The following is a 23,519-nucleotide window of genomic DNA, read 5'->3' as shown; positions in this document are numbered from 1 at the left end:
ATCACTGAATGCATTCGCAAGTATCCGGCGCACAAGGATGGTACGCAACACAATTAATGCAATGAGGACCATGGTTGAACGCTGAAACCTGTATTCGCCAAGGAGGCAACCAGGTAGAGTGCAGAGCAGTGCAGAACCAAAGACAAACCAAACAGCCTTTTAGGGCTACCTTTTATTCTAAAAATAGAAATGACTTATGTTGTAAATAAAAAAGAAAGCAAGAAACAACAAAGTAAGAAAGTAAGAAACATAATAAAACAAAAAGGCCAAGAAAAAATAAGTAATTGCAAGTAAAGCAAAAGAAGTCCCATTCGGCATCCATTTTACCCACAAATTAATGACGCTATTAACAGAATCCATTGCCCATAACCCCACCGGTAAAGCCCATTCCATAAATAAAGTTATTTTATAAAGTTATATGAGAGGAATGTTTGATATTCATGCATGGTATGTGTACTCCTTTTCAATCTCGGAAGTAGCCAAACCTTCTCCGTGGACAGAGTGAAAAACGGGTACATTTCTTTAAAAGAGCATATCGTTAAAAGGTGAGAGCCGATTGATATAATTGTTTTGGTTTATTAAAGCTAACGACTCAAGGTTTTTTTACATACCAAAATATATTTGATCAACTTTTCAAAAATAGGAGAAAAATAGGGCGGAATGAGGGGCATCTTTTTTTTTGGGGGACACCCTGTAGTAAAAAAACTAAGAAAAATCGGCAAAATGATAAACTGGCGTATCACCTCGCTTCATTCCATGGAATGAAACCGACTTAAAGTAACGCCATAGGGATTACACTGAGACTGAGGTGACTAATTAAGGTTAGGGTATTGTGTTTACCGTATTTTTCATACGGACGTAGCTCGTACTTGTTGTTTTCTATTTGCCAGTAATAATTATGTCTCCTTTGAAAGCTATATAAAGATAAAAAATCTATTTATTTTAGTACAGAAAATTCACACCAAGTACAAAACTCGATTTTATATTGGAATGTCTTCAAACCCAATTTTATCGAAAAGTTGTGTATTCGCGGTACACCACCTTACGCCAGTATGGAATGCAGCCGACGACTTTTGGCTTATCATTTCTTCTTTTAGGATTTTTAGGGGTGGGGGAAGTCACCCATGATAAAATGTAGGGAGATACGTGTTCCCTCGTCATAGTTCTAGTAAAGAACCTCTGCACTATCCACGACAAGCCATGGTCACAAGGAATCTACTGTCTATGCTGAGGTTGTGGGCAGATATATTGCCATTCAGGATTGAACCAAATGTCCTATAGTATAAGTAACAATTCACAAACACTTGTTAGGGGGGCCTGATGCAAAAAAAATCCTCGCGAAAATTGTTCGGGGCCCCCCGAAAATTTCATAGCCCCCTATTTGACATGAAAATTATGGGTTAACCCCGTATAAAACCATATAAACTCAATTTGCCCAGGAAAATTTGTGGTCATTTTTTCAGCCCTCCCCCCTAATAAGAAGGAAACTGATAAAATATAAATAAATGAATAATAATGTATAATAATTATTTTTTGTTTGAAGAAAAAATTAAAAAGGCAAAAATGATCCGATCATAGCTTTCAGAAATGGGGTCAAGTTTAACGAGTGAAAGATACAAAGAATAAATAATTGTTAACTCACCTTTGTGTCAACGGTAAACAATAAATTACACGTACATGAAGCTGAATAGCTCATTTCAAGTTACCTTTGATTTCTTACGGTCCAATGCATTTCACAAGGAAGTACAATATCAATGCAAGTAAATTGCAGACATGTTGATAAAATGACACAGTAATGGTGTATCCCTCATAATACGGTAAGTGTAAAATATTAAGAAAAATTACACGAATTAAATTGATTTTTTGGCGAAATTTTGTAGCTGTATTACATAGCTCGGCTATTACATAGAATGCACCATCTAAATACAGATGTACAAATTGAGGTATTCGTGACCAAAGTTATTTAAATACGTAAGTCTATATCAAATATGTCGGAACGAACATCACGGTATTACTAAGTATTGCCTTATCGTAATTTCAGGAATGAACAACACGCCAACCATCATGAAGAGCCTGTCTGTGTATTTTAACTTCTTCCTGCCGTTATTGTTTGGTAAGTAAATACCCACTTAATGGAAGGTGACCTGATATATTTGGAAAATCAAATTCTTTAAAACTTACGTATAACATAAAATGTCATCCCTTTCAAGCACTCATGCAAAAAGAACATGTAAATGTTTTTTTGTAAATGTGACTAATTCCTAATGTAATTACCGACATTTATACCGCGTGATATTGGTAGTCTACAGTGTTTTTATTAATGATAATCATCTTCATCATGTAATATATTGATTTCAAGTGAAAGGCCTTATGTTTCTCATAAACATATTGAAATTAGAAGTTCCAACTCAGTTTATTTCCGAAGATATCATCAAAAAAATGCCTAATTAGTCTCAAATATGGTATACTATATTTGAGACTAATTCGACAGTTTTTTGATGATTTCTTTCGAAATATACCGATTTGGAACACCAAATTTCAGCATTTTGATGAGGTAAAGTGGGGATGAGATTGTCAATCAGGTTACTCACCTTTAATATGTTACCTTAAGATTTGCTCACATTTGACGGGATTTCTTTTTTAATACGAGGAAACGTTTGTGAGCGCGTGATGTCACATGAAAATAAAATATCTTGTATCTTGTATCTTGTATCATGATATTCATGTAAATGTTTTGCGATTTTTTTACCGTTTCCGGTGTATCAAATCTTACTTTGGTTCTGCGGTCACCTCTATAAAAATGGAAAAGGTATCAATATACATTTCCCTTCATTTGTAGGTGACATTCCAATCCAATGTATAATTATACTAAGTTTACATAAGTTACCATTTACGGAACCAAAGTTATGACAGGAGGTAGAACACCCCTGGGGGCACTCCCACTTTGGAGGTGACGCGTATGTAGGGCTGTTAAGGCCCCCTTTTTCAGCGTCGCTGTCACCCAAAAAGCCCATATTTTTTACGAACACATGCTCTGTCACCCAAAGACCCTTATTTTTCAATTTGAACAGAAATCTCATTTATCACTGATTTTGTTACTTATTTTGAAAAATCAAAGAAATTTGAAGCCATTTAAAACTAGAAATTCGATGTTTGAGTTTTCTGTGGTGCTGTTTCGGTTTTCATTTTTAAAAAAAGGTCATTATTCTCATCCAATGACCCCATATTTTGTTACATTTTGCTCTCACCGAATGCCAAAAATCATGCTCTCACCCATTGACCCCATAATGTTTACATTTTGCTCTCACCGAATGCCCCTTACTGCGAAAGTGCCAGCCCTACACCTATATCCATTTCATATTGAAGTGCCCCCGGGGGTAGAACTCATTGGTTCGTACAATTGTAGAAATGAACTGCATTGACGTGTACATTATGTAATCTCTCATTTCTTCGCAACCAGCCAACTGAATCAAATAAATATGCGTTTATGATGCATAATAACACGAGATTTAAAAAAAATATTTAGATTCCGATGTCTATTTCTCGACTCCTGTGCAAATTAATTAACCTGCTATTTTTTTTTCTGGCACACTGTAGTCCCAGAGTTTTATTCGTGGTTGGAACCTTTCAGGTAACTTTCAAAAACCTTGTGCTAGAGTATTAAACATAAAAATGTAGGGATGTTTAGTTTTTTTTAAAGTGTTCAAAATTTACATGCATTGAATATATCGTTATGAATACGGCAGAGTGCCGAATACGCAAAATTGCTGTTCTGAGTAAACGGCGTTTGAAAATCTTGTTATCATTCCATTGGTCCTTTTATAAATTTAGAACATTCGTGAGCACTCATTTGAAATGTATATTATAGAAGTGCATGTACACGAATTATTGGCAATACTTGCATGTTCTGAAATAATCGATATATCCCTCAAAACGCGTTTTAACAGCTATTCTGCTTTATGCTGTATCCAAAATGTCTCTACCAGAGAGAGGTCGAATACGCATTCAACTACTTGTAAACCATAGCACGCATTCTTGATTTGGGGCTTTTGTGTAGAAATTACTGGTTGTCCTAAGGCTATGTAGACTTAACTTGCTAAATAAGTTATAAATAGTTATCCCTGTAATATTTAGCAAAATCTCGAGGATATTAAAGCAAAAATAACAATATTGGCCTATACTTTGCGTATGATTTTCCGGGATTTCCCAATTTCACGGGCGCGCACATTATTATTAAACCACAGCAATATCATGCGGGGAATGTGTGTACTTATTTTGGTATCACTGGATAGAAGATAACTACAGCTATACGTTGGTATCAAATATATTAGTATAGGACATGTAATATAGAAAATTCGGGGTTTCCGGCTATACGATACTATAGATCAACATGATTTGTACAGCTAAGTATACGATTCGTCTCTCTGTCGAATTCATTTATCGCACTTAGGCGCGATTCGTCCAAATCAAAATTTTAACAACTACGTCGGTGAGTAAGATTTACCGTAAATTTTTGGTGGAAATAAAAGATAACCTGAAACATAATCATAAGCATGCAAAAACTCAATGTGCTCAAAATTCTCGATTCGTCACTCTGCCGAATTCATAACGATATATAAATTGTTTTTTTTTTATAAAGTAATGAATTAAAACTTTACCAAGAGACTCGAAATATAGATCCTAAGGCCAAACTCGTCAGCGAGGTATGCCAAAAAAACTAAACATGTGTACTTCTTAATATAAATATATTAATCGAAAAGTAGATTATAAAGAAGCCAATAATTGCATTGTTTTCCCCTCCCGTTAAAAATCATGCGCATGGGGCAGAATATAGCCCTGCATATCAAGAACTAGGATCACATTTAAAGCTATTTAAGGTTACACGAAGAAACGTATAAAAAACGTATAAAAGACGTATAAAGTTGTTCTCTAAAACCGCGTTTTCTCAGCAATCAAATATCGCAGTGAGTCAAATGTTGGTGCATGGATGTATCTTAACATTATTTTTGTGTGTTTATACAAATTTTTAGAATCCGTTTGAAAATCCTTTGTTTAAATCATTTTTACGCACCATGTTCACAAGATCAAAAACACGTTCCATGCAGTTTTTTTTCAAATATTCGCTCCGTATAAAACCACGCCGAGTGATTGTTTTCTCCTTTTTTGTATTGTACTACAAATCGACCAAAGAAATAATGTTGCTATGGGGAAGAACCAAATACAGTACCGATTAAATTTTATTAGCCCGTTTTTGGGAACAATTTTCGAGAATCTTGTACCACAAAACACTGTTATGTTATATTATCGATATCTGGATTGTGGAACGTTAATTTTGATTTCTAATTGCGTACATTATTTCTCAAAAGTATGTCGATTCCTTTACCATTTGAATTTCACTCCAAATTTAAGCTACTTTTGCAAAAATCGAGGTTTTTCGCCATCTATGCACTATTCCATAATAGTCAGTTTGAGATCAATCGATTTCACAGGTTATTCTGTAGCTCAATCGGTTAGCGCGTCGGACTCACGTTCGACTATATAATACTATAGTTTTGAGCTGGAAAACTTTGGTACGTGTTCGAGTCCCTATGTGGTCCATTCCATCTATTTTATTTTATTTTTCTCTCACTTTTTTCTTTTTTTCTTGTTCGTTTCTTTCTTTCTGACTGCAGCAATTGATTGTTTTTGCCCGTTTTTTTTTCATTATATAATTCAGGAATTTTTAGGCTATACTAGTCTAATAGGCGCGGCCTATGAATATATTTTTACAAATTAGATTAACAAAATATTGGTTGTTGGTTTTGTTACTATTGTTGTAGTTATTGTTGTAGGCCTATATATTGCATAATCAGGGTATAAATAGGCATACTAGGCCTATTATAGCCTATAGAAGCATTGATTTTTTTCACGACAGATATCAGGATAATTTTAGAAAATCCAAAGGAAAATTGCCGAAAACGGCTGCCCACAATCACCCCCCCCCCATCAGCCCATATGGTCCTATCATGGTCGCCCTTTCCCTATCCCTGCAACATATAGGATGACTCACGAGCCGCGGTTTGTCCGTGGCCCTAGTTCAGATTGATATACTTTTGTACGCGTGAGTTCATTCTTTCCTGCATGGCTGTTTCCATTATTAACTTACGCCCCTCTGAAATCAAGCCTTGAAAATCAATTGTATTTAACCTTAAATAACCCATATAGTTTACTCTTGTGTGTCAGTGTCATTTGTCTTGATATTTGAATGCAAACACCGCAATCAAGCTCCATATGAGTGGTGTACATAATAATTGCGTGATAATAATCGTGTTTTCTTTATTTCATGCCCTCTCTTTGATCTACCTCTCACAAAGTAAATGCTGAAACTACACAAGGTAAGGGGATTTCCAGTATTACTCATAGTTAATGTGCAGATTAACATAGCTCCCCAGCAAACACAAAAAGTTTTTAAAACGTTTTAAATAAGTTATACTTGGGGTTTGGATTAGGTAAAAACGTTTTAATAACATTAAAATATCGGGTTATATACAGGTCATGAAATCGTTTTAAACGTTTTGTATGAAACCAAACTACAACAATATTTTAATAATGTTTTCGAAATGTAAACTATTTTTGGAAAAAGTTTTGGCCAAATATTTTGTCAACACTTAAATAACATTATGTTAAAATATTTGCTCCCAGCATTAATAACCCCTGTTATTAAAACGTTTTTATACCCTTCATATAACCCGACATTTAAATGTTTTCTGTAAAACATTTGTGTTTGCTGTGCAGTTAATTACCAACAAATGTTCATCATCATCAGTCGGCTGCGGAGCAAGCGACTACAAGCTTTCTCCAACTAATGCGATCTTGGGCAAGCGAAACAATTTTGTTTGGCTGCAGCATCCCTGTTTGTTTGTTTTATTTCTTCTTTTCAGTGGATGTTTTAAGGTATCCCCTGTTCTTCCATAAGGCCCAGGGGTCACATAAAATTATACATTAAAATACATCAAAATAATGAAACAAAATATTTAAATACATATGATACATAAATATATAAGCATACACAATCATGAATTTAAAATGAGGAAACTAGCCTATATTTTACATATTATAAAATACATATTATAAAATACATAACCAACACAGCGCATCAAATTTAACTACAAATTGTTTTTATCAAATATAACATTAAGAATTCAGGATCTTTTCAAGAAAGAAATTTAAGATTTCATATTTCCATTATACTTGACAAAATACAGCATAAAAGACATGTTTTGGAAACTAAATAATTTACACAGTTTAAGATTTATGATACAATAGAATTTACATAACAAGAAAATTCATCATTTAGTATTTGAATTAAATAAACATATTTCTCAAATTATAAAACAATCGAAGATTTTTAAAACACTAAAAATTGATACAGTAAGAAATTTCGTCAGCATTTCAATTATATATACAACATTGGCCAAATAGAAGCCTAAGGCCATGTTCACACGATATTTTTAGAAAGGTTTGCTACTTACCATTACACAAATGGTCATATTACACTATTAATTATTGCTAATATTATTACACACTTAAAAACCTTGTTTTTGAAAATGGAAGTATTGGTTGGTATTGGATATTTCAGATCAGATTTCAGATTATTCCATGCTTTGGCCCCCCTGAACAGGAAAGAACGTCTTCCAGCTTCAGTTCTGGGTTTAAAATTGAGAGCTATATTACCGTGAGAGCTACCTCTTGTATTATGGCCATGATTGTCTCTAATAAGAGTAAAAACATCATTTAGGCCTTCAGGAACAAACCTGGTGCTGGACATACTGTAAGTACAGTGTGCATGGCCGTGGCTGTCCCGGTTTCCTCTTCCCATGTGGTGGAATATAAAGCGCATATTCTGTCACAGGCTCGCCATCTTCAAGACGCAGTATATGGCCGAGAAATTTGAGTTGATGAATCTTGACTCTGGCAACTAGTGGAGTGGTGTTGGTCAGGTTGTAGATGGGTTCATTTGGAATCCGATCCACACGTTTGATGTTTAACATGACTCTGTAGCAAGATGTTGCAAATGCATTGATCTGGTTTTCCATGTCCTTGGTAATTATCCATGACTCGCACCCGTACAGAAAGACAGTAACACACGTTGTCTGAAACAGCTTGATTTTTGTTTCGATTGGCAGGGACGGGCTTCTCCAAAGGGGTTCCAGTTTCCAGAAAGCTGCCCAAGCTAGTGCTTTTCTTCTTTTTAGGACTCCAACACTAGAGCCCATCTTGGAACTCAAATACTTGAAGTCTGTGACATGGTTGATGGTGCTACCATAGACTTCAAGTGCTGGTTGGGCGTTACAGTTTGCAGTCATATATTCTGTCTTAGGTGCGCTGATGACAAGGCCTAGATCTGCTGCTGCAGTTGCAGTCCTAGTAAGCTGTGACTGGGCCCGGGCTATGGAAGATTCCAGCAGGGCACTATCATCAGCAAAATCCAGGTCATTCAACATCTTGGCAGGATACCTGCTTGACCGACGTGGGTAGGTAACAATTCCAGCGTCAATTCCAGAAGTTGATTTCATCAGAAGGTAGTTTACTAGGATAATGAACATAAATGGTGCCAACACATCACCCTGAAGCACTCCAGTTGTTACTTGGAAAGGCTCTGAGATACTGCCATCTACCATAACGGCACTATTGGAGTCTTTGTAGAGCACCTGGACGGCATTGACCACAACCTTTGGTATTCCATAATGCCGCAGCACTGAAAGAATGACGGACCTGTTGATGGAGTCGAAGGCTTTTTTGAAGTCCACAAAAGTGACTGTTAAGGGAAGTTGGTACTCCTTGAAGCCTTCCATGATCCTCCTCAAAATGTGTATTTGCTGAGCACAGCTGCGACCCGATCTAAAGCCAGCCTGGTTGCTTCTCAGTAAAGGATCAATGTGAGGTTGGATCCTGTTCAGAAGGATCTTGTTGTACACTTTTGCGGCAATGGACATAAGCGAAATACCACGGTAGTTTGTCATGAGAGAAAGGTCACCTTTCTTTGGTGGAGGAATGATTACATTCGTAACCCATTGACGTGGCGGTGTCAGCGTTGAGAATAATTCCATACAGAATTCGAGAATCATATCAATCATGCTATCCCCCCCCTCCCTGAAGTGCTTCTGCAGTTATAGCACAGTCCAATCCTGCTGCCTTGTTGGTCTTCATGGCTGCTATTGCTTCGACTACTTCTTCACGAGTTTGGGGAAGATCTTCAACAGCTGGTGCAGGAAGTTCTGAAGCTGCTGTGCCACTGTCGTTGTTAAGGTTGAGCTAAACTATTCATTCCATTCCTCAAGCAGTTCATGGTCACTGGTTGGAGCTGATCCATCTCTCTTTTTGACTTTCACCCCTTTCCTTGAGTTCTTCCCAGAAAGCGAGTGTATAATTTTCCAAGTGGTGGTATAATTCCCCATCTCATCGGCCAGCTTCAGTTCTTCCATCTGTTTATTGAGGGTAGCAAGCTCATGATATTTATAAGAGTTGTTAAGGCTGGTGATCAAGTTCCTCCATCTTTCTCTAGATTGACGAGACATTGGCCTCTTCCCTTTCAAGTTTAAGTCTGATGGTTGCATCTTATACCTAACTTGGTAGTCCGCATGGCTCTCATACCTATCAGAGATGGGTGTGGTGTCATCCATGCTCAAGACCTGAATCTGTTTGATAGCTCCAGCTGAAATTCCTCCTTTGTATCAGGATCTTGCAACTTCTTCCAGTTGAATTTTGGTCTCTTGCAAGGTTTCCTTTGCTAGTTCGCAGACTGGCAGCTAGACGGATGCTCACAATACGATGGTCGGAGTCCACTTCTACTGAGTTGTATGCTCGACAGTTGCGGAGAGAATTAACCCACTTGGAATGTTACAAATAGTATCCTCTCGGAAACAGCTTCAATACTCTTAAGACATATGTGAATGTGCTTGGACATGACCAGACCAACTCCTCCGCTCCTTTGCTTGGTAGCGGAAGTGAATAATAAAACCCAGTTCATATCATCTGACCAACGTTCATCGGTTGGGCTTGGTGTAATGAGATGATGCTCTTGAATTTCGGCAATGTCAATACCTGCATCAGCACAGCCCATGAATAGCTGATGCATTTTCCCTTGTTGATTTACAGTACGGATATTATAAGTAGATATTACAAGAGGTTTGAAGGTAGACAGGCGACAATAATCAGGGCCAACAGTTCGTGATGGTGTGCCGAGTTTCTGCTGGTCCGGCATGAAGTCAACAGTAGACTGCCGCTCATCTACCCTCGGTATTTTCGAAGATTTGCTTGTAGTTTTCGTAATCATGAATTTTGTTGGGAATTATTTTGGTCCAGTCCCAACAGCTTTACGGGTGATCAGCCCTGTTTCAGCTTATTTCTGGACACACAGCAGCCGAGATCTACCAATATGCAGTAGTTCGCACCTGATCTGGAACATGTTGGCCAGTGTTGGAAGGTTGACCAATGATGACATGTTCAACACCAGCCTAATGACCGTTGAGAAGTAAATCTTCCTCTTCCGCTCTTTGGCCCATGATGAAGATTTAGAGCCATTGGGATATGCTACTCCGATATGAAGAGAATCACTACCGTCCTTGACCCCTTAGAATACTCAAGAAAATGCAGATGGAGTTTTGATGTTCATGGCAAGGGACCTTGGAACTAAACTAGCCCTACCAGAGAAACTGCACCCAGTCTTACATCACTGTTCTCCAGCAGTTTTAGGACAAAGTCCGGCCGGAACATAACTCACAAGTGCTCTTGAAAGACCTGGTATTAAACCTAACCTAACAAATGCCATAAACACCATAATATGAGTAACTAGAAGGAGAATGAACGGAGCAATATCTCATCATGATTGTGTCGCTGGCTGTACTGTCTACATCGTTACAGTAGCAAAAACAAATGACCAAGACATTTGAACATACTGGCCGTTGAACCTGAATGGTTTCCTAAAGCTGGCATGTTCAGCAACTGAGCTAGGGAGGCAGAGGGCGCTCATTCCCTCACTCTGGTAAAATACCAGCCCGCACCTGGGAGCACCCAATGGGAAATCCAACACAGAATCGGTTAAATACTGATTCTTTGCAACGGGGTTGCAGGTGTTGGCAAAGGTAATTTTCAGCTCCCCGACACTGCAGCAGTGTCTCCTTAACAAGGGTTATGTGTAAAAAATATGAAGTTGAAGTTCTATTACCCCCTATCAATTTCGTGCCATATGGCACGAAATGGCTTAATATGCATGTAAAAAATTATTTACACAAATAAGGTCTTATCTTTGGAATAGTTTTGATAATTTATCACTTCTCTATCAACAAAACACCTTTTTTTCCTAATACAACTACCATTAACACATCATAAAATGGTTTAAAATGTTGGAAACCTGCATATTTTGTCCATTTTCAGGCCAAATTTTGCCATAAAATAGCCCCAAAATGTTCATAAACTTTTTACATGATGGTCCAAAGTAACTCAGATTTCTTTTTATTATATGTAGAAACACTGCAGTGTATTTAAAACTGCATAAAAATTCCACATTGATGTACTCATTCACTTCAAAATTGTAAATGAAAATAATTTTTTGATCATATTTGGCTATGAGCTCATTAATTATTCATGAGGTAATTTGCATAATATTTACATAATTAAATATTAAACTTGTTTTTCTAAAAGCTTAAAGTCCAATCTTGCCAATGGTATGCCACTTATTGGTTTTTACCCAACCAATAACACTGCAACGCAGTAGTTAATATGCCCGTTGGGTTCAGTTTGTATTTAAAGGTAGGACGTATGACCGTTCCAGGATTTGAAAATGACCCCTATTTCACGGGGAATCGAGGACATTTGCAGCAATTTTACCCCCTATTATGCGCGAAATCAAGGAAAATTTGCCCCCAAATACCTCCCCTATTTTTATCATTTTGAGGACGCATTTTCATTTCACCCCCTTATCACGAGGAATCAAGGACATTTTTTCGAAATAAATACTATTTAAGGATGCTTTTGAATTTGTACCCCTATTTCACAGGGAAATGAGGACAATAACGAAAACTGTAGCGGTAAAACACGGACGAAAGTCCTAGAAAATATACCTTATTTTTCATTTCAAGGACAATTTTGCTCCGAAACACCCCTAATTTGGACAATCGTGAACAATTTTGTCCTCGAAAATTCTGCAGACATTTCTTGAAAAGTACCCCTAATTGGAACCATCATGCGTACACATTGTCAGTGAAGACTGAACCCACCGGGTTAATATGATACCTCCACACCACTCAAATATACCACTTTTGTGGGGGTAATAGAATAGGGTCAACCCAAAATGTTTTACTTTATGACATTTTGCCGGCAAACTATACAAGGCGTGTTGATCGACACCGCTCCTCTAATATTTGTCAGTAAACAATGCGCAATAGACGCTGACAGTTATCTGTTTTACGCTATTTAACCGCAACCAACAAATGTTATTTAATGTTATGAAAACGTTTTATACCATTAATGTACCGTTTATATAACCCGACATTTAAACGTTTTCTGATAACCTTTTATAACCCTTTGCGAATGACGTCGAAAACGTTTTGTGTTTGCTGGGTCCGTAGAAGTCTTAGAAGCATGGCCTGTATTTCAGAATAGCCTAAATAGATATTATAAGCTTCAAAAATAATGATAGCTTCTTGACAGAAGGAAAAATGGAACAAATTAGCAAATTAGGGTGATCACCTATGCGCTATTAAAACCTGTCATACCACGTGCACAGAACAGGTGCAGAATTATATAATTTACTATTTTTTTTCTAATGTGCTATCAATAGGATGCTTTTGCCCATGTTGGTATTTGTAAAAAAATGTTGTGAAAATCTAAGTTGGAATTGATTTAACAATATCTCGCTGAGCCAATTATAGTGTATAGCTTGAGATCAATTTGTAGAGTTTATCTAAAATCTAAGAACTGAGCAAGGCGTTTAATTTGATCACATACATAATGTGCATAAAGTATTAATTAGATACATGAGTTTAAGTTTTATTATTGTGTCAAGGTCTGCTTGTAAAATAAATATTTTCAGTACATTGTTATCATGTTTTGATTTAATTTCAAGTATTCCAGTCAGATTTGCTTTCATTTTCAGATTGTATGAAATGAATGCTGAAGGGATATGTGGAACTCATGTAGCGAAGAAACATAATTCAAACACGAAAGTAATGTACTGAAGATATTTTGGTGGTTTGAGTTTCACATATCAATAACAAAAGTTACCATTTTTTTCCAGAAAAAAAAAAATCAAGTTACTTTTGAAAGTACATCCCCGTTGTTTTAAATGAACGAAACCGTTACGAACATCTAAGCCGCATAATCGCGTTCTTAATTCTCGCACGTGTATTACGCGAACGCATTACCTCGCGGTCATTGAGGATCTACAAGCGTGCCGCCGTTGCGTGCCGGCGCGCTCACTGTCTTATATGACTATCCACTATCTTGTCATAATGTATGGATGGAAACCAATCAAATTGTGTGTATTCTTGACAAGGCGCACCAACTGAATTAGAATCCATAACATGCAATATATCGGGTTCTTTAAAAAGAGGTTTATGATAGTTTTACAATCACTTCATATTTAAAAGGATATTTTATCTTGTTTATTCATACTTAATGCACTACACTAAAAACATAGCTGACTGATGTGTACCTCCTAATTGGAGAGAGCCATAATGTTAAATAAAAAAAATGTAGACATTTATATAGCGCTTTATGCCGTAAACAGCCTCTAAGCGCTTTACATTTATTCCGCCGTCATTAGAATATGTCGGAACCACGTTTGCAGCCTACAAGTGGCGCAGGGTCCATCAGTACAACGACTGTGACTACCCCTAACAGCTTCCCATTGCACCTGGGTGGGGTGAGGCAAGCGAGGCAAAGCGCCTTGCCCAAGGGCGCAACACGGTGGTGGACGGGGAATCGAACCCACGCACGTCGAGCAAGCTCTCAGATTATGAGTCCAAGGCCGTAACCACTGAGCCACCGTGCCCTCAATGTTGTGGTATTAAATGTTGGATACCCACCGAAGTACTTCTCAACAATCTGAAATGGGATAAACTGGATTGCCGCCGAAATTTTCATCTAAATATAATGGTGTACAAAAGCCTTTGTAACTTACTCCCATCTCCCCTGTGCAATATATTCCACACAGTTGCTTCTAGTCACAACCATCAGAATAGAGCAGGGTCACAAGGTAATCTGGTCATCCCACCTAGTAAGAACGAGTCGGCTAAGCGAAAATTTACATCCAGAGGCGTGGTCTCTTTTAATTCATTGCCAACCCAGGTTTAAGTTCCACTACCTCCTACCATGGAGGTACTACGTTGGTTATGACCAATTATTGTTGAATAGGCAATTTCAGGTTTATATTGATTATGCTAAGCTGATTACATTGTGAAGTCTGTTTCACTGGCCATTGATTTCAATGGGGTAAAATGAAGTTTATACTTATTGGAAAGTGCTCATGTTTCATAAAATTTTGATATCAAAATCTCATTTTCGCCAAAAATTGAGTGCTTAAATTCTGAGACTAGTATAGGCCTACCTAGGTTTAGGTATACTAGTCTCAGTTAAATTGCATCAAGAAATCAGTCTTTTTGAAAAAAAGAAACACCTTATCTGTTGTCATCTTGTGACTCCCTACATTTTGGTCATGAAAAATTGAATTATGACTTTTTTTCCCCAAAAGTTATGACCCCCCCGTATATTTGGAACCCCTCCTCCAAAGAAAATGATAGCCCCTAATAATTTTAATATAATCATTTAGGCCTAAATACTGATAATTATTTATTATAAAATGAGAAGTTTAATGATGATGATTTAGGCGGCCTATACGATTTCATGACAATACAGAATTAAAAGTTTAAAAACAATAACATGACATATCCGTCATGGCACTCAATCAATTTGACCCGAAGCTTCAACCAAAATCACGGTTATCATACACTAATCTATGAGAAACTGTTTAAACAAAGTATGTAGGGCCTATACATTCCGTATATCAATTTCACTCTAGAAAAGATTGTCTGATCATCACTTTTGCTTGAATTCCGAAGTACTTCCGGTAAATTTTGCTCGCTAGTAACTCAAATGGCCCAAATTGGCCCAACATAATCTTTTCACAATCGGAAGGTAAAAACGTTTTGCTTTCATTTGCACTATATTTGAACTCCCTCAGACCCCCTTAAAAGCTTAATATATGAACATAAAAACTAAGTATATTTGTCAAGTTACGGCACAATTAGTGTTGAAAACAGTTTCATAACTTGAGAACAGAACATCCGAATTTCTTCGGGTTTTCGCACGATCATACATTGAAACTATAAGCTATCAAAACTGGTGACTTTGAACATCTGATTGACTAGCTGACGTCATTATACAGTCTCTTTTACAAGGCTTCCGGTACGGGTCAATGTAGGGTCAATTCCTATGAGGAAATTTTGGGAGTGACAATCAATGAACCATGGTAGAGGCTCATAACCATCGTGGAGATCAATAGCTTGGCTGAAGTGGCTGGTCAATTCAAGTTTGGTGACTCATTGAATAGAGGTAACGTGATAATCTCCACTTAGGAGATTATAATTCTGGCGATCATTCTCCATTTATTTATATACCTCCATGCTCCAATATTTAATTATTCAGGTTGTTGCATAATGGTCGGCTGCGGTGTGGACTCTGACATTGCCGCACTGCAGCCGGCCAGCACAGATGCACTTCTCCTTGGTGTGTTTCATATATGATGTATTAGTTAAATCCGTGATATGTAATTCATTTGTATGTATTTCATTTGTATTTTGATGTATTTTGTTTGACCCCTGGGCCAGACTGGAAATCAGTGTGGACCACTGAGTTTGTTCCCCAGACAAAATAAGATCTAATATAATATAATATAATATAATATAATATAATATAATATAATATAATATAATATAATATAATATAATATAATGATGAGTAGAAGTATATTAAGACTTCAAATTCAAAAGCTTATATTTTTTCAGTTCATTTGCGTATATGACGCAAAATAATTCTATTTGTCTTGATATTTGAATATGAGTGGTGTACATAATAATTTCATGATAATTATCGTATTTTCTCTCATTCTCTTTTATCTACCTCTCACAAACTAGCTACTGGAACTACAATAGGTAAGGGAATTTCTCGTAATCATAAATTACTTAACGCGTGTGCAAATTGCTTGAAGATTAATATAGCTCTCTATAAGTTTCGAAAATAAAGATAACTTCCTGACAGAAGGCCAAAATTGGAACAGCTTAATTATTATTGATCCAGTATTTTAACATGTCTTGTCACAGTACAGTTGCAGATATTGTCGAATTGATTACCCGGGATTGAATAATTTCTAATTTGTTATCATCAGGATGTTTTAGCTCATGTTGGCATTTGTAACAAAATGTTGCCAAAATCCAAGTTGTAATTAATTTAAAAATATCTCCCTGAGCAAATTATTATACACAGCTTTAGATCAATTTATAGATTCTATATCAAAATGCCTTGTTATTGGCCATAAGTCAAAAACAAACTTTGCAATATAAACAGAAGCAGTATATTGTAACATATGCTGAGGAGGGATGACCTCAATGTTTTTTTAATTCTGACGTTTACACGATTGATTTACTTGAATAAACTGACATACCCTGCAAGAAGTAAGGGTTAAAATCAGAGATCTGTAGTAAAATTGGCTGAGCCAGAAGAGACCAAACCTAGCATTAAATGTTTGATATACCTTTGTAAACATAAATAATGGTCTTCATTTTGTGGATGATTTCATACAAATATTACATGTAAAGCCAAACCTGATGTTTAATAAACATCAATATTTATTATAAATTGATTGTAGTGGAAAAGAGAATGAATAAAATGTTCAGGCGAGAAAAAGCAAACAGTAACATTCTTATACTGCACTGGTTTGCCTAGGTAATCTAGGGGCGCGGTGGTGTTGTGACCCATATATGGATTATTTTGTAAGGCATTTTCTCTATGATCACATAAATATTGTACCTTTGTCTTTCAAATAACACATATAAAAATGATATCGCACACTTAATTACGTCACAGCATTAGCATAAAAACACTGGTTGACAATGAGTGGATTTATTAAGGTAAATAAAATGGTGAAATGAGGTACTGTTGTATTTTTTACATTTTCTCAGTAATTAAAGTATGGCGAGTACTGCCTTTTGGAATAGTAGTAGAACACAAACTTCCAACTAATAATACCATCTTTGTCCAGCTGGAAAGGTCTTAGTTTATTTATAATGTGTGGTCAAATATGTGTTTTTCTTTCTCTGAACATTTTGATATTGACAACAATAGCAAACGTGGATTTTTTTTAACTAACCCCCAAACATTATAGCGAGAGTCTCAATAGAAAAATATTCGAAACCGTGATTAAAATATAATTGTTATACTACTATTGTCACATTTATACAAAGAAGTAGTGGTACAAAGAGAGGGGTCATCGTTTGAATGAGAAACTTATATTTAAACATTTTCTGATTATTTCAGGTTGAGACCATCCATAAGAACCACATGAATTATTAAATGTCTATTTACATAGCATTTTGTAATATTTTGAGTTCTGTTTACATGAAATTTGGCAATTTTCATTCATTTCCAACATGTTATATCGATCATCCCACCTACGCATGCGCAGATTGTTGTTAGTATTGCATTAGTTAACATTCTCCTGATGACCAGTCAATATATTGCAGTCTGTTTCGTTTTGGAGATGGTTAATGTCATTTGTAATAACTGCTTTATCATTTTCGAAATTTTGGCAGAATAATGTTGCTTCCCTTCTAAATCCTAAAATTGTTAAAAGACGTCCTATTTCCAACGGAGTATAATGACAAGTCTCATTTTTTACCAGAAGCAGACCCAGGACCTCGTGTTTACTCCTGAAACTCCTAAAACTAGACATATGCACCATGTACTTTTGCTGCTTTCGAACGTTATTGACACATGCCTCCGTTGTAATTTAAAAGGCCCACCTTTTTGCGTGATTTGGCAGTGTCCCTAGCCTATTGATTTTATGCTAATACTGTTACGTAATCAAGTATAGTATAGTTTATACATAATGTGGTTTGAAAGACAAAGGTACATTCTTCATGTGATCATCAAGAAATTTCATCTAAATATTCAATATAAGAGGTCAAAGGTCAACTTTCATTATATATTGACCGACCCTCGTACATAATATGTTTTTCATTCCAGCTCCTCCTGACCCATGTTCACCTGACCCTTGTCATAATGGCGGTATTTGCAATCCGGACATGGATGGAACTGGATACACATGTGACTGCACTGGTACTGCTTACCAAGGAGATCAATGTGCTAATGGTATGTAAAATAAGTACATATTGATTGATTATTCAAGTGTAATATTCTCTACTATGTATAAACTGCAAAAAATTGGTTGAAATCATTGTTGTGCGACGTATATAGATATCTGACTGTTTGTATGTTTCTGGTTTTGGTTATGTTTACATACATGTAAAACCCTTTCTCTCTATTTCTTTAATACATTTTCCATACTATATATTCTTGATACCCTTAGATATTGATGAATGCAGTAACTCTAACCTAAATGCATGTGATCTTAACACTAATTGTACTAATACCGATGGCAGCTATTATTGTACATGTTTGGATGGATTCAGAGGGAATGGAGAGACTTGTGAAGGTATTTGTGCAAATATGTTGCGTATAATTTGTTTATCAAACTTGTATTGTTAAACACTTTTTTTTACATCTTTCGACAGCCATAGTGTTAGTGTCTATGATTTATTAACACATTACACAATATAAATGATGGCTGATTTGATGATATAAATTTTTAACAAAATAATATTGCTTGATGCTGAATCTCATATGATGTGTGATACCATTCTTTTTGTTGCCGATCCTTGTTATATGAGGCAATAGCTGATCAACAAAGGATAACAAGTTTTTTATTCCCTTAATTTAATGTCAACTAGGGTATACAAGTTATGGAACACTGTTGTGAAGTACATCTGTAACAAACTTAGCTATTCGGTAAAAAATCATATATAGAATACCTTATTCAAATATTGAAGCACAATCCCAAATTGGAGTAAAAATTGCACTTTGGTTCTAAAAGTCTGACCATCACTTCACAATTTTGTCTTTGAAACTTGGACTCATGGATATACCATTTGAGACCACATTTCCAGAAAGTCGCATACAATGATATATAATTTAGAATTTAGTAGGGGGAAATTAACATTAAAAAAAATAATTATATTATATTCATCCATATACCAAAATTGACCAAGGCATGACAGATGAATGGTTCCTGAGATGATGGTTTACTTTTAATGGAAAATGATAAAATATAATAGAATTGACCTCTTCTTTTGATTATAAAATAAATTTTGTGCAACTGTGTAACAGTTGCTTTGTTTTTGTTAATGTTGAGTTTGTATGTCTGTGCATGTTTTTGCATTGGTTTTTGTTCTTGCATATCTCATTGTACAGTAACTTGTTCTTGCAAATTAAATGCATTTAGATCATGCCTTTCTACTTTTTCTTGCTTCTTGTAAATATTAATGAATGCTATAACTATACACTAAATGCATGTGATCCTAACGCTAACTGTACTAGCACTGAAAGCAGCTATACTTGTACATATAGGGATGGGTTCCGAAGAAATGGAACATATTGCCAAAGTATTGTGTGATATAAAGTTGGATGGTTTGAACCCAATACTACAAATTTATTGGTCGAGCTATGAGTTTTAAATTTATTGGTCGAGCTATGAGTTTTAAATTGATTGGTCGAGCTATGAGTTTTAAATTTATTGGTCGAGCTATGAGTTTTAAAATATTGGACGAGATTATTTTTTATAGCAAGGCCAATAAATTTGTAGTATTGGGTGAAAAAAAACCATCCAATTTTATCATTATTATGTATTCAGAATCTTTATATAAATTTTTCAATTTGTACGTTTCCGGTCCGGATTTTGTTTTTTGCCCCATTTCCAGAAATTTCCATAACATTTATCAGACATGCAATTAAGTCCTGGGGTTCATTCACCGACATTTACGACGCTTTGTAGCTCTCGTAAGTCTAAAAATCCATCGTAACTTTCAATGCGTTATCACATACATTTAGTAAAGTAAAATAATTTACTATCGGTAGGTCTGCCTACATTACTTAACTTAACTCCTCGTAAAGTAAACGATGCATGTATGGCATTCGCAGCGTAAAATGGACCCCGGATATAACTAAAGTGCAAGCTTCAACATACAAGTTTAAGCAAAAGGGTTCCAAATAAATAATAACTTGGACCAACCATATCGCCATGTCAAGACCATGTCCATTACATATACATGTTGTAATCATATCATGAATGTAAGCTTACAATATATTCCATTTTACACCTATATCTAGGACCTACGTCCTATATATAGTCGTACTCACACCTGGCAGTCACAGCTATCATCATAGCCTCCAGCAGAGACAGCTGACATCATGACATACATGACATGTGACAGATGAAGGCCTAGGCTAAGGCTTGAGGCTGATGCTAAGCTTTGTGATTTGTTTTGAGCTACACACAATCATTCTGCATGTCGTGTGCAACTTGCATTCTGCTCTAAAAACATGAACAATCTTGAACAATTTGCTCAAAACACTGGCTGTCACCTTTTTCTACTTCAAAACAAATGATTTTTTTGAGTTAGAAGTACAGAGATGCTGGATAATCTGGATGTATTGTGCTGGTTTTGATATAGGCCAGTAAATCTAGCATTTTCTAAGGAACTAATTGCAACAGATTTTTTTTTCTCCATAATGCATTTCCTTGAGGTCCCCAAAGTACCATACTAAAAGTCCCAAAATATCCAAGTATGGGAAAGGTGCCTAATTTGCATAAATCCAAAATGGCCACCAAAATTTCAGAAAAATCTAGATTTTGATATATCGTCACTTCTAATGGCCTATTTCAATGGCTTAACTTTCTAGGAAGGGAGTTTTGGACACAACAAGTATCATGAGATAGGTTGAAAATTGATTACATAAACAGATCATCGTTATATTTTCAAAATGGCCGCCAAAATCTTTTTAAACACGTAACACATTATTTTTGAATGATAGAATAGCAATATTCTGCTTGGAACAAATTGAAACCTATTTTTTTCACCACAACACATTAACTTGACACCAGACTAAAAGTCCCAAAGTATCCAAGTATAGAAAAGATGCCTAATTTGCATAAATCCAAGATGGGTGCCTGTCAAAATTCAGCAAATGTCAACTTTGACATATATCTTCACTTCTAAATGACCTAACACAATGATTCAGGTCTTATGGGATAGGTTGGAAAATGATTACACAAATGGATCATGAACAGCTCCACAATATTCAAGTATTACAAAAGGTGCCTTATTTGCATAAATCCAAAATGGCCACCTGCCGAATCAATAAAAAATATAAACTTTGAAATATCTTTACTTCCTAATGACCATGATGACCAGTATGATGGTTTGATTTTCAAGGAAGTATATAATTAGGATATTTGTATGAGCCTGTAGAATGTAGCATCCTCCTGCATTTCTCAGAAAGCAGTGTGAGGAGTGTGGGGAAATAATAATGCCAAGAAGACTGCTAGTATTTTCCAAAATGCAATACATTAACATTTTTGACTTGAAAAGAAAAAAGCCTACTTGTGTGATGTAAAGCATTTACATTACGAAATATTCATATCTCATGGCAGCGATAATCTGAAAATCGTTTTCTGACCTGACATGTCTCCCAAGACATTCCTTGAATCCACAAACTACATTATAATAAAGTTCAGCTATTGTAATGAAACTATTAATGGGTGACGGTGTTGAATTTTGGAAATACCTACCTACCTACCAGTCAGCATTGTGCATTTCTGCACCTGCTGCCTTACGTAGGAAAATCTACCACGTGGCCCGTAGCAATTTCAGCTTCTTCCACAGTCTATCCAAGTCCCTCTGAATAACACTCTTCCAAGTTGTCCTAGGGCGTCCAGGTCTTCTCTTTCCATGGGTGGGATTTCAGAGGTAGAGCTATCTGGGGCCGGATGCCATAGATGTGCAGGATTTCCCATAGAGATGGTTGGTGAGCCAAAGGCAGCCTTAAAGTCGATGAAGTTAATTAAAGCTTGGTAGCGGTTGGTTCATGATTTGGTTCAGGCCGAATATTTAATCCTGGAATGAGCGTCCCTAAAACCAGCTTAGTTTTCCCTCATTCTTACGTCAACGTCATCCTTCACTCTTAGAAGTACGATTGTGGATAAAACTTTACCTGCAATGTCCAGTAGAGTGGTACCAAAGTTATTGCTACAGTGAGAAAGGTCTCCCTTCTTTGGTAATGGAAAGATTATGCCTTGTCCTCATTCTCTTGGTGTTTTCTCGGTTCGCCTTTATCGGTTTACAAATTATCAGCAACCATTCTTTGATGTTGAGAAGTGAGGGGGAGGATGTTATCAATGCCCGGTGCTTTGTTTCGTTTGAGCAGGCTAAGTGCCTTGTCAAGTTCTTCACTGGTTGGTGGTTCTATATCAATTTTCAGTTCTTCGCAAGGATTGAACCTTGAGAAGTTTAATAACTCACTAGGCTCTTCAGCGTTGAGCAGGTGTTCAACAGATTCAGCCCATCTCTGCAGTCGAGCCGCCTCATCCTTAAGTATTTCTCCTTTGGCATCTCGTATCTGCGAGGCCTTTCTGCTGGTTTTACCAATGAGAACATTCTTCAGCTGGTAGACTTCTCTCTCTCATGTTGTTTTTACTTAGGCTACTTCCAAGTCATCAGCGATCTTGCTCATCCAGGTCTTTTTGTCATTCTTAAGCAATTCTTGGGTGCCTGTTGAGTTCACGGTAGTCACTATCCATTGTTGGTTTGGCTACCTATCTCTTGTCAATAAGCTCTTTCGTCTCGGTTGAGATCCAGCCTGCCTTCCTCTTCATTCTGAATCCAAGGTGTTCTACTGATGCTCTATTTACGGTTCACAAATACATTCCACTCTTCATCAACATCAGTATTAGCATCTAATTTAGCCAATGCATGGAACCTTCCACCGATTTTAGCATTAAAGCATGTCAAAACATCACTCTCTAGCATATTTTACGTGGATGGTAGTAATTGCCAGGTTATGGTCACTTCCAACATTAGCTCTTCTGTACACTCTAACGTCTTTTAAGGAGTTTCCGGTTGATTAAGGTATGGTCAATTTGGTTGACTGCCCTTCCATTGGGAGAATTCCAAGTTAAATTATAGATTTTCTTGTGTGGGAAGAGTAACGATCCAACAATGGGGTTGTGTTCTTTGTGATTGTGTAAGTTTGGTGGCCATCTTGGGTACATTTATTGGATTTATGCAAATAAATCTTTCCCATACTTTTCTATATATATTTAAGAACTTTTAGAATGTTGTTCAAGGGAACTCAAATACATTGTATTAAGC

At 36.3% G+C, this 23,519-nt stretch overlaps 1 protein-coding gene across 1 annotated transcript; it reads left to right on the top strand.

Annotated features, from left to right (window-relative positions):
• Positions 1-1,736: 1,736 nt before the first annotated feature.
• LOC140169264 (protein HEG-like) lies at positions 1,737-22,926 on the top strand. Its single transcript, XM_072192524.1, has 7 exons — positions 1,737-1,817; positions 2,042-2,113; positions 6,354-6,374; positions 16,173-16,190; positions 18,280-18,405; positions 18,623-18,748; positions 22,850-22,926. Exons 2-7 carry the CDS (start codon positions 2,044-2,046, stop codon positions 22,924-22,926), a joined length of 438 nt encoding a protein of 145 aa, XP_072048625.1. The 5' UTR covers positions 1,737-1,817; positions 2,042-2,043.
• The last annotated feature ends 593 nt before the right edge of the window (positions 22,927-23,519 follow it).

Source organism: Amphiura filiformis, chromosome 1 (genome assembly GCF_039555335.1).
Source record: "Amphiura filiformis chromosome 1, Afil_fr2py, whole genome shotgun sequence".
NCBI classification, from domain to species: domain Eukaryota; kingdom Metazoa; phylum Echinodermata; class Ophiuroidea; order Amphilepidida; family Amphiuridae; genus Amphiura; species Amphiura filiformis.
Note: the sequence above shows the minus strand (reverse complement) of the source record. Positions and strands in the feature narration are given on the sequence as shown.